The following is a 15666-nucleotide window of genomic DNA, read 5'->3' as shown; positions in this document are numbered from 1 at the left end:
GCCGAGTACATCTGGGCGGCCATTACAAACACATTACAGGATATGGCTACTGTTATGACTGAAGTTTTGGCTAAATTACCAGAACTAAGAGGTAAGCGTGATCACTCTGGGGTGAGAACAGAGTGCGCTGATAATATTAGGGCCATGTCAGATACTGCGTCACAATTTGCAGAACATGAGGATGGAGAGCTTCATTCTGCGGGTGACGGTTCTGATCCAAACAGACTGGATTCAGATATTTCAAATTTTAAATTTAAGCTGGAAAACCTCCGTGTATTACTAGGGGAGGTGTTAGCGGCTCTGAATGATTGTAACACAGTTGCAATACCAGAGAAATTGTGTAGGTTGGATAAATATTTTGCGGTACCGTCGAGTACTGACGTTTTTCCTATACCTAAGAGACTTACTGAAATTGTTACTAAGGAGTGGGATAGACCCGGTGTGCCGTTCTCACCCCCTCCAATATTTAGAAAGATGTTTCCAATAGACGCCACCACACGGGACTTATGGCAAACGGTCCCTAAGGTGGAGGGAGCAGTTTCTACTTTAGCTAAGCGTACCACTATCCCGGTGGAGGATAGCTGTGCCTTTTCAGATCCAATGGATAAAAAGTTAGAGGGTTACCTTAAGAAAATGTTTGTTCAACAAGGTTTTATATTGCAACCTCTTGCATGCATTGCGCCTGTCACGGCTGCAGCAGCATTTTGGTTTGAGTCTCTGGAATAGACACTTGAATCAGCTCCATTAGATGAGATTACACACAAGCTTAAAGCCCTTAAGTTAGCTAACTCATTTATTTCGGATGCCGTAGTACATTTAACTAAACTTACGGCTAAAAATTCCGGATTCGCCATTCAGGCGCGCAGAGCACTGTGGCTAAAATCCTGGTCAGCTGATGTTACTTCTAAATCTAAATTGCTTAATATTCCTTTCAAAGGGCAGACCTTATTCGGGCCCGGGTTGAAAGAAATTATCGCTGACATTACAGGGGGTAAAGGCCATGCCCTGCCTCAAGACAGAGCCAAACCTAAGGCTAGACAGTCTAATTTTCGTTCCTTTCGTAATTTCAAAGCAGGAGCAGCATCAACTTCCTCTGCACCAAAACAGGAAGGAGCTGTTGCTCGCTACAGACAAGGCTGGAGACCTAACCAGTCCTGGAACAAGGGCAAGCAGGCCAGGAAACCTGCTGCTGCCCCTAAGACAGCATGAATCGAGGGCCCCCGATCCGGGAACGGATCTAGTGGGGGGCAGACTTTCTCTCTTCACCCAGGCTTGGGCAAGAGATGTCCAGGATCCCCGGGCGTTAGAGATCATATCTCAGGGATACCTTCTGGACTTCAAATCCTCTCCCCCAAGAGGGAGTTTTCATCTGTCAAGGTTGTCAACAAACCAAATAAAGAAAGAGGCGTTTCTACGCTGCGTACAAGATCTTTTATTAATGGGAGTGATCCATCCGGTTCCGCGGTCGGAACAAGGACAAGGGTTTTACTCAAATCTGTTTGTGGTTCCCAAAAAAGAGGGAACTTTCAGGCCAATCTTGGATTTAAAGATCCTAAACAAATTCCTAAGAGTTCCATCGTTCAAAATGGAAACTATTCGGACAATTTTACCCATGATCCAAAAGGGTCAGTACATGACCACAGTGGATTTAAAGGATGCTTACCTTCACATACCGATTCACAAAGATCATTACCGGTATCTAAGGTTTGCCTTTCTAGACAGGCATTACCAGTTTGTAGCTCTTCCATTCGGATTGGCTACGGCTCCAAGAATCTTCACAAAGGTTCTGGGTGCTCTTCTGGCGGTACTAAGACCGCAAGGAATTTCGGTAGCTCCGTACCTAGACGACATTCTGATACAAGCTTCAAGCTTTCAAACTGCCAAGTCTCATACAGAGTTAGTACTGGCATTTCTAAGGTCGCATGGATGGAAGGTGAACGAAAAGAAGAGTTCTCTTTTTCCACTCACAAGAGTTCCCTTCTTGGGGACTCTGATAGATTCTGTAGAAATGAAGATTTACCTGACAGAAGACAGGTTAACAAAGCTTCAAAATGCATGCCGTGTCTTTCATTCCATTCAACACCCGTCAGTAGCTCAATGCATGGAGGTGATCGGCTTAATGGTAGCGGCAATGGACATAGTACCCTTTGCACGCCTTTTTTTTTTTTTTTTTTTTTTTTTTTTCTCTCTCTTTTTTCCCTCTTCTTTCTTCTCTCAAGCTTTAGATGCCTGGTTAAAAGATTAAAATGTCAGAACCTTTAAAACTAGTGTCATGGAATGTGGGGGGAATAACTTCCCCCACTAAACGGAAAAATGTTCTGAGAATGCTGAAAGGAGAGAAGGCTGACATCATTTTCCTGCAGGAACTGCATCTAAAAGATCACGAAATAGAAAAATTGAAAGTGAACTGGGTGGCAGAAATTGTTGCGACTTCCTGCAATAAGCGGAAGCGCGGAGTGGCCATTATTATAAATAAAAAGGTTAACTATAAAATCTTAAAACAAGAGTGTGATCAGCAGGGCAGGTATATAGTCCTCCAGATGCAGATAGAGGATGTCAGCTGGACTTTTTGCAACATATATGCCCCAAATAAACTCGAGAAAAGTTTCTGGCAAAAAGTCCAACAGAAACTCATACCACACGTAGAGCAGAACTTGGTTATAGCGGGTGATATGAATCTTACGTTATATCCTGAGATGGATAGGTCCAGAGTCAGAGGCGGTCAAGCAAACAATAGAGAGGCCAAATTCTTTAGGAATTATATCAAGTCATTAAAATTAAATGACATCTGGCGGTTGCAACACCCGGATGAACGGGTATATACATGTGAATCAAAGACGCATAGAAGCTTCTCCCGCATTGACTTATTTTTGATAAGCCAGCAAGTAGCCAGGCTTGAAGCCGAAACCCAAATAGCAGATATTCTGCTATCTGACCACGCTATCATAAGTCTGAGGGTTTGGCCAGATAAGAGAATGAGAAGACCCGGGAACTCGTTTCATTTCCCAGCCTATATGAGTCAAAATATACAGTTTATTAACTGGTTAAAAGCAAAATGGTTAGAGTATTGTGATTTAAATAATGAATACATCAACAAAACGGAAACTTTCTGGGAAGCAGGAAAAGCAGTTATGCGTGGAGAAATTAAGGGATACATGGTTAAGTTAACGCGAAAGTTGAGAGCAAGAGAGTTACAATTGGCGAATCAGCTTAGAAACACATATAATAGATTCCTCCAATCCCCGAATCAAGCCACATGGAGCAATTATATCTCCTCTAAGAATGAAAGGGAGGACTTTTTTAGAGAGAAATGGGCAGGGGAGGACCTTAAGGCAAGGTCCAAGTATCAAGGATTTCATGGGCTTTCTGCCAAGCATCTGGTTAAAATAGTAAAGTTTCGACAAAAGAAAAACATTATAGCAGCAATAAAAGAGGGCAACAAGGTAATAACCCAACCGGCAGAGATCAGGGAAACATTTTATAAGTATTTTCAGAGTATTTATACCAGTGGTGGAATAGATGAAACGGCAAAGAAACAATTTTGGGAAAAAAATAAACTGCCTAAACTATCAGCAGTGGATTTAGACGGTATTAATGCTGCTATAACAGAAGCAGAAATAGTGAAGGTAATACATAGGATAAAATCTGGAAAAGCAGCAGGCCCTGATGGCCTACCGATCGAATTTTACAAAATTCTATCAGGTACATTTGGCATTACATTAAAAAACCTATATAATGAGTATTTTTTAACACAAGCCTTAAAATCCCCTTACTTCTCGGATTCAATTGTTACCTTGATACATAAGAAGGGAAAAAAGCCAGATCAGTTATCAGCTTACCGTCCTATCTCCCTGTTAAATCAGGACTATAAAATCTTGATGTCAATTATCGCTGACAGATTAAAGAGAGTCATAGGTAAACTGATACACACAGATCAGGTAGGTTTCATCCCGAACAGGAATTCAGTCCGGAATATGAGAAGAGTCCTGACAGTAGTAGACCACTTTCACCAGATCGGCCAACGGCACAGAAGTGAGTACAATAACATCATGAAAAAAGACTTTGCATTAATCACCATCGATGCTGAAAAAGCTTTTGACTCCATTGAATGGAATCACCTCATAACCTCTTTGGAAAATTTCGGTTTCTCTGGCCGATTGGTCGATCTGGTGAGAATGGTCTATAAGGAACCCAGGTCACAGCTTTTAGTGAACGGTGAAGTAACACAACATATTACTTTAGAGAAAGGAACCCGACAGGGCTGCCCATTATCCCCACTTTTGTTTGATCTTGCTCTAGAACCCCTGGCAGTATATATCCGGCAATCAATTCAACCAGTTAAGATTGGTAGGGAGAATTTACTCATATCTCTATATGCTGATGATATACTCTTGTGTCTGCAAGATACCGTAAATTCGATTCCAAGTGTCCTTAAAATCATCACAGAGTATAGCACTTTCTCGGGTTACAAGATCAATCCTAAAAAATCTGAGCTACTATGGGTCAACAAAACTAGGCAGAGTTCTAATCATATTTTTAGAGAAGTGAAGGCTATCAACTATCTAGGTATCAAGATTGCCAGGGATCCGAGGGAATGGTATCAATTAAATTTCAAGGAATTTTTTGATAATATTCAGGCTGATCTTAATAAATGGAATCTGTTTTTTCTGTCAATCTCGGCCAGATGTATGATAATTAAGACAATCATATTTCCTAAAGTCCTATTCCTGCTGCAAAATTTACCCCTCCTTATCACGAGGAAAGACATAATCAGATATAACAAAGCCTGTTCTTCTTTTATCTGGGGGAAAAAGAGACCAAGAATTTCGATAGATAAAATGAGCAACTCTAAATCATTTGCAGGGTTTTCCATTCCAAATATCAAACATTATAATCTAATAGCTCTGGCCAAATTCGGATTAGACTGGCTTACCAAAGCAGAATACGTAACATACTATACGTTAGACGCAGAGCTGATCAGGCCCTTCAGCCCTCAAGCCATATTACACTGTCCTTATAGGAAACTGCCCCAGAATATAGAGGGATTGTTAACATTCACTAATATTATTAAAGGGTGGCAGTTATACTGCTCCTTAGTGGGACAGGAATTCCGGGTGTCTCCATATCTACCGATTATTGGGTGTGTGGATTTCCCACCAGGCCTTAACTACAAAGTGTTTTCTGACTGGAGGGAGAAGGGTCTGAGCTATTTTGCGCAACTAAAAAATGATAGGGATGGCTTGATCTGTACCTTTCAGAGCCTGGTAGAACAATATCACCTTCCAACCAATAACTTTTATGCATATTTGCAGATACGTCATTATATTGAAAGTACGGATAGAGAAGTGGCAACGGAATGGGGATTGCTTCAAATAGCCCCGGGCCTAAAGTTGTACCAAGCAGGGAAACGTTCAATTTCCTGGTGGTATCAAAAAATTCTGACAATCAAGGGACTGGAACATATTAACCTAGCCAAGGAAAAATTCAATAAATACTTTGATAGGTTACAAAGTGAGGACATATCAGAAAGCATTAAATTTGCGGCAGAGGCAACCTCATGTATTAGCTGGAGAGAGTCACAGTGCAAAATCATAAATAACTTTTACTTGACCCCAGCTAGAATGGCCAAGTGGACGCAATCAAGGGCAGGGAATTGTTTCAAATGCAAAAGGGCAGGGGCAGATTTGTTACATTGTATTTGGAGCTGTCCAAAAGTTAGGCAATACTGGGCAAAGGCCCAGTATTGGTTGAACTGCTATCTACAGAATAAAATTGAGTTACAGGCAGAGCATGTATTTTTTTTAAAAAAGACGGCCAATATAGGGGACAGGCAGCTGGTGAATTTAGTTATTCTGGTGGCACGCAGTCTACTTTTCAAAAAATGGAGACAGAGAGAAACTCCCTGTATTAGGGAAGTCACTAATGCTATCAAAACCCAGATGTTGGTAGAAAGGCAGAACCTTAAGCATGATTCAGAAAGACAATTTAAAAATTACTTTAATAAATGGGGAAGCCTGATCAGTTCATGGACAGCAGAGCAGCAGGGTCACTTTTTGAAACCTTTCCAAAATGCAGTGCCATTCTTAAATCTGATTATATCCGGTGCATTACCCAGGCTATGGCTAACAGAAAGGGCTACTTGATACAGGGTAAAGCTTTTTTTTTTTTTTTTTTTTTCTCTATCTTCGCCGCTTCGCTCCTTTCTCTCTGTTTTCCCCCCTTCGCCCGCTCCCTCTCTCCCCCACTTTTGCGCTTTGTGCTACGTTTTCCTGTTAATGTTTTTTCTTCGTTTTTTCCTTTTTGGTATCTTTTGAAGCCGAGGTACTTAGATCCTTAATTTAGTAGAAACTAATTGTAAATCAATCAGACATTTTTCTTTCTTTTTCGGAAGGATTGCTCGTAGTTTGGAAAACTGAGGTTAAGAACAAATGTTTAGTGTTATTTCTCCTTTTTATTTTATTTGATCTTGATGTGGGAGAAATTTAATATACGTATGTTATATGCCATGTTATGTAAATATCTATATTGTGAGGTATTATCTTTTTTTCTGTTCATACCCACAAAGGTCACATTATTGGTTTGATTATACTCTATCACATGGTGAACCTCAATAAAAAGAAATTTAAAAAAAAAAAAAAAAAAAAAAAAAAGAGACCAGAAATTCTCTTCTATGGTGGCTTTCTCGGCCACATCTGTCCAGGGGGATGCCATTCAGCAGGCCGGACTGGACAATTGTAACAACAGACGCCAGCCTACTAGGTTGGGGCGCTGTCTGGAATTCTCTGAAGGCTCAGGGACTATGGAATCAGGAGGAGAGTCTCCTACCAATAAACATTCTGGAATTGAGAGCAGTTCTCAATGCCCTTCTGGCTTGGCCCCAGTTAACAACTCGGGGGGTTCATCAGGTTTCAGTCGGACAACATCACGACTGTAGCTTACATCAACCATCAGGGAGGGACAAGAAGCTCCCTAGCAATGATGAAAGTATCAAAGATAATTCGCTGGGCAGAGTCTCACTCTTGCCACCTGTCAGCAATCCACATCCCGGGAGTGGAGAACTGGGAGGCAGATTTCTTAAGTCGTCAGACTTTTCATCCGGGGGAGTGGGAACTTCATCCGGAGGTCTTTGCCCAAATACTTCGACGTTGGGGCAAACCAGAGATAGATCTCATGGCGTCTCGACAGAATGCCAAGCTTCCTCGTTACGGGTCCAGATCCAGGGATCCGGGAGCGGTTCTGATAGATGCTTTGACAGCACCTTGGACCTTCGGGATGGCTTATGTGTTTCCACCCTTCCCGATGCTTCCTCGATTGATTGCCAGAATCAAACAGGAGAGAGCATCAGTGATTCTAATAGCGCCTGCATGGCCACGCAGGACTTGGTATGCAGATCTAGTGGACATGTCATCCTGTCCACCTTGGTCTCTACCTCCGAGACAGGACCTTCTAGTTCAGGGTCCTTTCAAACATCAAAATCTAATTTCTCTGAAGCTGACTGCTTGGAGATTGAACGCTTGATTCTATCAAAGCGTGGATTTTCGGAGTCAGTAATTGATACCTTAATACAGGCTAGGAAACCTGTTACCAGAAAGATTTATCATAAGATATGGCGCAAATACTTATATTGGTGCGAATCCAAGAGTTGCTCATGGAGTAAGGTTAGGATTCCGAGGATATTGTCTTTTCTACAAGAAGGTTTAGAAAAGGGTTTATCCGCTAGTTCCTTAAAGGGACAGATTTCAGCTCTGTCCATTCTTTTACACAAACGTCTGTCAGAAGTTCCGGACGTTCAAGCTTTTTGTCAGGCTTTAGCTAGGATCAAGCCTGTGTTTAAAACTGTTGCTCCACCATGGAGTTTGAACTTAGTTCTTAATGTTTTACAGGGTGTTCCGTTTGAACCCCTTCATTCCATTGATATCAAGCTGTTATCTTGGAAAGTTCTATTTTTAATGGCGATTTCCTCGGCTCGAAGAGTCTCTGAGTTATCCGCCTTACATTGTGATTCTCCTTATCTGATTTTTCATTCAGACAAGGTAGTTCTGCGTACTAAACCTGGGTTCCTACCTAAGGTGGTCACTAACAGGAATATCAATCAAGAGATTGTGGTTCCATCTTTGTGTCCTAATCCTTCTTCGAAGAAGGAACGTCTGCTACACAATCTAGATGTAGTCCGTGCCCTGAAATTTTATCTACAGGCAACTAAGGATTTTCGACAAACGTCTTCCCTGTTTGTCGTTTATTCTGGTCAGAGGAGAGGTCAAAAAGCTTCGGCTACCTCTCTCTCTTTTTGGCTTCGTAGCATAATTTGGTTAGCCTATGAGACTGCTGGACAGCAGCCTCCTGAAAGAATTACAGCACATTCTACTAGAGCTGTGGCTTCCACTTGGGCCTTTAAGAATGAGGCTTCTGTTGAACAGATTTGCAAGGCTGCAACTTGGTCTTCTCTTCATACTTTTTCCAAATTTTACAAATTTGACACTTTTGCTTCTTCGGAGGCTGTTTTTGGGAGAAAGGTTCTTCAGGCAGTGGTTCCTTCCGTATAAAGAGCCTGCCTGTCCCTCCCGTCATCTGTGTACTTTAGCTTTGGTATTGGTATCCCAGAAGTAATGATGACCCGTGGACTGACCACACTTAACAGGAGAAAACAAAATTTATGCTTACCTGATAAATTCCTTTCTCCTGTAGTGTGGTCAGTCCACGGCAGGTAAAAAAATGGCAGGTAAAAAAATTTTTGAATTATACTCCAGTCACCACTACACCCTTTGGCTTCTCCTTTCTCGTTGGTCCTTGGTCGAATGACTGGAGGTGACGTAGAGGGGAGGAGCTATATAGCAGCTCTGCTGGGTGAATCCTCTTGCACTTCCTGTTGGGGAGGAGTTAATATCCCAGAAGTAATGATGACCCGTGGACTGACCACACTACAGGAGAAAGGAATTTATCAGGTAAGCATAAATTTTGTTTTTTCAAAACTGAAATTTCTGCTTTTTAATTTTGAGGTTTTTTTCTCCAACATAGGTGTGTCCGGTCCACGGCGTCATCCTTACTTGTGGGATATTCTCTTCCCCAACAGGAAATGGCAAAGAGCCCAGCAAAGCTGGTCACATGATCCCTCCTAGGCTCCGCCTACCCCAGTCATTCTCTTTGCCGTTGTACAGGCAACATCTCCACGGAGATGGCTTAGAGTTTTTTAGTGTTTAACTGTAGTTTTTCATTATTCAATCAAGAGTTTGTTATTTTCAAATAGTGCTGGTACGTACTATTTACTCAGAAACAGAAAAGAGATGAAGAATTCTGTTTGTATGAGGAAAATGATTTTAGCAACCGTAACTAAAATCCATGGCTGTTCCACACAGGACTGTTGAGAGCATTAACTTCAGTTGGGGGAACAGTTTGCAGTCCTTTGCTGCTTGAGGTATGACACATTCTAACAAGACGATGTAATGCTGGAAGCTGTCATTTTCCCTATGGGATCCGGTAAGCCATGTTTATTACGATTGTAAATAAGGGCTTCACAAGGGCTTATTTAGACTGTAGACATTTTTTGGGCTAAATCGATTGATATTAACACTTATTTAGCCTTGAGGAATCATTTATTCTGGGTATTTTGATATAATTATATCGGCAGGCACTGTTTTAGACACCTTATTCTTTAGGGGCTTTCCCAAAGCATAGGCAGAGTCTCATTTTCGCGCCGGTGTTGCGCACTTGTTTTTGAGAGGCATGGCATGCAGTCGCATGTGAGAGGAGCTCTGATACTGATAAAAGACTTCTGAAGGCATCATTTGGTATCGTATTCCCCTTGGGTTTGGTTGGGTCTCAGCAAAGCAGATACCAGGGACTGTAAAGGGGTTAAAGCTTAAAACGGCTCCGGTTCCGTTATTTTAAGGGTTAAAGCTTCCAAAATTGGTGTGCAATATTTTCAAGGCTTTAAGACACTGTGGTGAAAGTTTGGTGAATTTTGAACAATTCCTTCATGTTTTTTCGCAATTGCAGTAATAAAGTGTGTTCAGTTTAAAATTTAAAGTGACAGTAACGGTTTTATTTCAAAACGTTTTTTGTACTTTCTTATCAAGTTTATGCCTGTTTAACATGTCTGAACTACCAGATAGACTGTGTTCTGAATGTGGGGAAGCCAGAATTCCTATTCATTTAAATAAATGTGATTTATGTGATAATGACAATGATGCCCAAGATGATTCCTCAAGTGAGGGGAGTAAGCATGGTACTGCATCATTCCCTCCTTCGTCTACACGAGTCTTGCCCACTCAGGAGGCCCCTAGTACATCTAGCGCGCCAATACTCCTTACTATGCAACAATTAACGGCTGTAATGGATAATTCTGTCAAAAACATTTTAGCCAAAATGAACCCTTGTCAGCGTAAGCGTGGATGCTCTGTTTTAGTTACTGAAGAGCATGACGACGCTGATATTAATATCTCTGAAGGGCCCCTAACCCAATCTGAGGGAGCCAGGGAGGTTTTGTCTGAGGGAGAAATTACTGATTTAGGGAACATTTCTCAGCAGGCTGAATCTGATGTGATTACTTTTAAATTTAAATTGGAACATCTCCGCATTTTGCTTAAGGAGGTATTATCCACTCTGGATGATTGTGAAAATTTGGTCATCCCAGAGAAACTATGTAAAATGGACAAGTTCCTAGAGGTGCCGGGGCTCCCAGAAGCTTTTCCCATACCCAAGCGGGTGGCGGACATTGTTAATAAAGAATGGGAAAGGCCCGGTATTCCTTTCGTCCCTCCCCCCATATTTAAAAAATTGTTTCCTATGGTCGACCCCAGAAAGGACTTATGGCAGTCAGTCCCCAAGGTCGAGGGAGCGGTTTCTACTTTAAACAAACGCACCACTATTCCCATAGAGGATAGTTGTGCTTTCAAAGATCCTATGGATAAAAAATTAGAAGGTTTGCTTAAAAAGATGTTTGTTCAGCAGGGTTACCTTCTACAACCCATTTCATGCATTGTCCCTGTCACTACAGCCGCATATTTCTGGTTTGATGAACTGATTATGGTGCTCGATAGTGACTCTCCTCCTTATGAGGAGATTATGGACAGAGTCAATGCTCTCAAATTGGCTAATTCTTTCACTCTAGACGCCTCTTTGCAATTGGCTAAGTTAGCGGCTAAGAATTCTGGGTTTGCTATTGTGGCGCGCAGAGCGCTTTGGTTGAAATCTTGGTCGGCTGATGCGTCTTCCAAGAACAAGCTACTAAACATTCCTTTCAAGGGGAAAACGCTGTTTGGTCCTGACTTGAAAGAGATTATCTCTGATATCACTGGGGGTAAGGGCCATGCCCTTCCTCAGGATCGGCCTTTCAAGGCAAAAAATAGACCTAATTTTCGTCCCTTTCGTAAAAACGGACCAGCCCAAGGTGCTACGTCCTCTAAGCAAGAGGGTAATACTTCTCAGGCCAAGCCAGCTTGGAGACCAATGCAAGGCTGGAACAAGGGAAAGCAGGCAAAGAAACCTGCCACTGCTACCAAGACAGCATGAAATATCGGCCCCCGATCCGGGACCGGATCTGGTGGGGGGCAGACTCTCTCTCTTCGCTCAGGCTTGGGCAAGAGATGTTCTGGATCCTTGGGCGCTAGAAATAGTCTCCCAGGGTTATCTTCTGGAATTCAAGGGACTTCCCCCAAGGGGAAGGTTCCACAGGTCTCAGTTGTCTTCAGACCACATAAAAAGACAGGCGTTCTTACATTGTGTAGAAGACCTGTTAAAAATGGGAGTGATTCATCCTGTTCCATTGAGAGAACAAGGGATGGGGTTCTACTCCAATCTGTTCATAGTTCCCAAAAAAGAGGGAACGTTCAGACCAATCCTAGATCTCAAGATCTTAAACAAATTTCTCAAGGTCCCATCTTTCAAGATGGAAACCATTCGAACTATCCTTCCTTCCATCCAGGAAGGTCAATTCATGACCACGGTGGATTTAAAGGATGCGTATCTACATATTCCTATCCACAAGGAACATCATCGGTTCCTAAGGTTTGCATTCCTGGACAAACATTACCAGTTCGTGGCGCTTCCTTTCGGATTAGCCACTGCTCCAAGGATTTTCACAAAGGTACTAGGGTCCCTTCTAGCTGTGCTAAGACCAAGGGGCATTGCAGTTGTACCTTACCTGGACGACATTCTGATTCAAGCGTCGTCCCTCCCTCGAGCAAAGGCTCACACGGACATCGTCCTGGCCTTTCTCAGATCGCACGGCTGGAAAGTGAACGTGGAAAAGAGTTCTCTATCCCCGTCAACAAGGGTTCCCTTCTTGGGAACAATTATAGACTCCTCAGAAATGAGGATTTTTCTAACAGAGGCCAGAAAGACAAAGCTTCTGGACTCTTGTCGAATACTTCATTCCGTTCCTCTTCCTTCCGTAGCTCAGTGCATGGAAGTGATCGGGTTGATGGTAGCGACAATGGACATAGTTCCTTTTGCGCGCATTCATCTAAGACCATTACAACTGTGCATGCTCAGTCAGTGGAATGGGGACTATACAGACTTGTCTCCAAAGATACAAGTAAATCAGAGGACCAGAGACTCACTCCGTTGGTGGCTGTCCCTGGACAACCTGTCACGAGGGATGACATTCCACAGACCAGAGTGGGTCATTGTCACGACCGACGCCAGTCTGATGGGCTGGGGCGCGGTCTGGGGATCCCTGAAAGCTCAGGGTCTTTGGTCTCGGGAAGAATCTCTTCTACCGATAAATATTCTGGAACTGAGAGCGATATTCAATGCTCTCAAGGCTTGGCCTCAGCTAGCGGGGACCAAGTTCATACGGTTTCAATCAGACAACATGACGACTGTTGCGTACATCAACCATCAGGGGGGAACAAGGAGTTCCCTAGCGATGGAAGAAGTGACCAAGATTATTCTATGGGCGGAGTCTCACTCCTGCCACCTGTCTGCTATCCACATCCCGGGAGTGGAAAATTGGGAAGCGGATTTTCTGAGTCGTCAGACATTGCATCCGGGGGAGTGGGAACTCCATCCGGAAATCTTTGCCCAAGTCACTCAACTTTGGGGCATTCCAGACATGGATCTGATGGCCTCTCGTCAGAACTTCAAAGTTCCTTGCTACGGGTCCAGATCCAGGGATCCCAAGGCGGCTCTAGTGGATGCACTAGTAGCACCTTGGACCTTCAAACTAGCTTATGTGTTCCCGCCGTTTCCTCTCATCCCCAGGCTGGTAGCCAGGATCAATCAGGAGAGGGCGTCGGTGATCTTGATAGCTCCTGCGTGGCCACGCAGGACTTGGTATGCAGATCTGGTGAATATGTCATCGGCTCCACCTTGGAAGCTACCTTTGAGACGAGACCTTCTTGTTCAGGGTCCGTTCGAACATCCGAATCTGGTTTCACTCCAGCTGACTGCTTGGAGATTGAACGCTTGATTTTATCGAAGCGAGGTTTCTCAGATTCTGTTATCGATACTCTTGTTCAGGCCAGAAAGCCTGTAACTAGAAAGATTTACCACAAAATTTGGAAAAAATATATCTGTTGGTGTGAATCTAAAGGATTTCCTTGGGACAAGGTTAAGATTCCTAGGATTCTATCCTTCCTTCAAGAAGGATTGGAAAAAGGATTATCGGCAAGTTCCCTGAAGGGACAGATTTCTGCCTTGTCGGTGTTACTTCACAAAAAACTGGCAGCTGTGCCAGATGTTCAAGCCTTTGTTCAGGCTCTGGTTAGAATCAAGCCTGTTTACAAACCTTTGACTCCTCCTTGGAGTCTCAATCTAGTTCTTTCAGTTCTTCAGGGGGTTCCGTTTGAACCCTTACATTCCGTTGATATTAAGTTATTATCTTGGAAAGTTTTGTTTTTAGTTGCAATTTCTTCTGCTAGAAGAGTTTCAGAATTATCTGCTCTGCAGTGTTCTCCTCCTTATCTGGTGTTCCATGCAGATAAGGTGGTTTTACGTACTAAACCTGGTTTTCTTCCAAAAGTTGTTTCTAACAAAAACATTAACCAGGAGATTATCGTACCTTCTCTGTGTCCGAAACCAGTTTCAAAGAAGGAACGCTTGTTGCACAATTTGGATGTTGTTCGCGCTCTAAAATTCTATTTAGATGCTACAAAGGATTTTAGACAAACATCTTCCCTGTTTGTTGTTTATTCAGGTAAAAGGAGAGGTCAAAAAGCAACTTCTACCTCTCTCTCTTTTTGGATTAAAAGCATCATCAGATTGGCTTACGAGACTGCCGGACGGCAGCCTCCCGAAAGAATCACGGCTCATTCCACTAGGGCTGTGGCTTCCACATGGGCCTTCAAGAACGAGGCTTCTGTTGATCAGATATGTAGGGCAGCGACTTGGTCTTCACTGCACACTTTTACCAAATTTTACAAGTTTGATACTTTTGCTTCTTCTGAGGCTATTTTTGGGAGAAAGGTTTTGCAAGCCGTGGTGCCTTCCATTTAGGTGACCTGATTTGCTCCCTCCCTTCATCCGTGTCCTAAAGCTTTGGTATTGGTTCCCACAAGTAAGGATGACGCCGTGGACCGGACACACCTATGTTGGAGAAAACAGAATTTATGTTTACCTGATAAATTTCTTTCTCCAACGGTGTGTCCGGTCCACGGCCCGCCCTGGTTTTTTAATCAGGTCTGATAATTTATTTTCTTTAACTACAGTCACCACGGTACCATATGGTTTCTCCTATGCTATTATTCCTCCTTAACGTCGGTCGAATGACTGGGGTAGGCGGAGCCTAGGAGGGATCATGTGACCAGCTTTGCTGGGCTCTTTGCCATTTCCTGTTGGGGAAGAGAATATCCCACAAGTAAGGATGACGCCGTGGACCGGACACACCGTTGGAGAAAGAAATTTATCAGGTAAACATAAATTCTGTTTTTGTTCATTTAATTTATGGAAGTAACTTTGGGAATTTTCACAGACCTCATCTATGCAATGGCACTTGTCCCCAAACACCATATGTTTATATCATCTCAAGCTTGTTCATTTTTGTACCTCCCATCGCTCAATAACTCGAACACCCCATTGCTTCCCCTATCCACAAAGGGAAATATTTTAGGATATCTTGTGGATCCACTAATCATAAAAAAGTGATTTGGAAAGATGATTATTATCACTCTGCATTTTCTTTCTTCAGGTAAAGCAGTGTTGTCTGAGAAGCTTTTAAGTCTGGACCAACAATCGGCTGAAGCATGTTTTGATGAAGCTGATCGATATGGAAAACCACTGGTCTGTGGCTTCTACAAGTAAGTTTGGAATTGGTAATCCGGTATTGTGTAATGACGTCTTTTTATTTACCATATGTGATTAAAAATTCATCCTTAGTAACTGTTTGTGTTGGGCAAATTAGTGAGCATTTCTTTTAACCTAGGAATTATTGGCATGTTCACTTAGACGTTTTGATCCAGCGTTGCAGTTTCTATATAAGAAGGTCCGCGAGAGCCGTACACTGGGGAGAATACAGAGAATATCTACAGTCAATCGCATGTATCCTTCACCTTCTCTCAAAGGTTTAAAAATGTCAGGTAGGAAATTATGAGACCTGCAAGACTTCCCTAATTAAAGGGACATACAACTCTAAACATTTTTTTCATGAAAGATTACAATTTAAATGGGTTAAAAGTGTGTTTTGCATAAATATGGTTAATTTTAAGGTCCTTATTTCCTTCCTATGATAGG

General features: G+C 42.6%; 1 protein-coding gene across 1 annotated transcript in view; it reads left to right on the top strand.

Moving 5' to 3' along the window:
- Positions 1 to 15666, top strand: part of LOC128638427 (myo-inositol 2-dehydrogenase) — a 94977-nt gene that overhangs the window by 58060 nt on the left and 21251 nt on the right. The window contains exons 5-6 of the mRNA XM_053690372.1: positions 15125 to 15233; positions 15382 to 15512. Of these exons, the coding sequence (XP_053546347.1) occupies positions 15125 to 15233; positions 15382 to 15512 (240 nt within the window). The remainder of the gene's footprint in view (positions 1 to 15124; positions 15234 to 15381; positions 15513 to 15666) is intronic.

Source organism: Bombina bombina, chromosome 8, assembly GCF_027579735.1.
Source record: "Bombina bombina isolate aBomBom1 chromosome 8, aBomBom1.pri, whole genome shotgun sequence".
NCBI classification, from domain to species: domain Eukaryota; kingdom Metazoa; phylum Chordata; class Amphibia; order Anura; family Bombinatoridae; genus Bombina; species Bombina bombina.
Note: the sequence above shows the minus strand (reverse complement) of the source record. Positions and strands in the feature narration are given on the sequence as shown.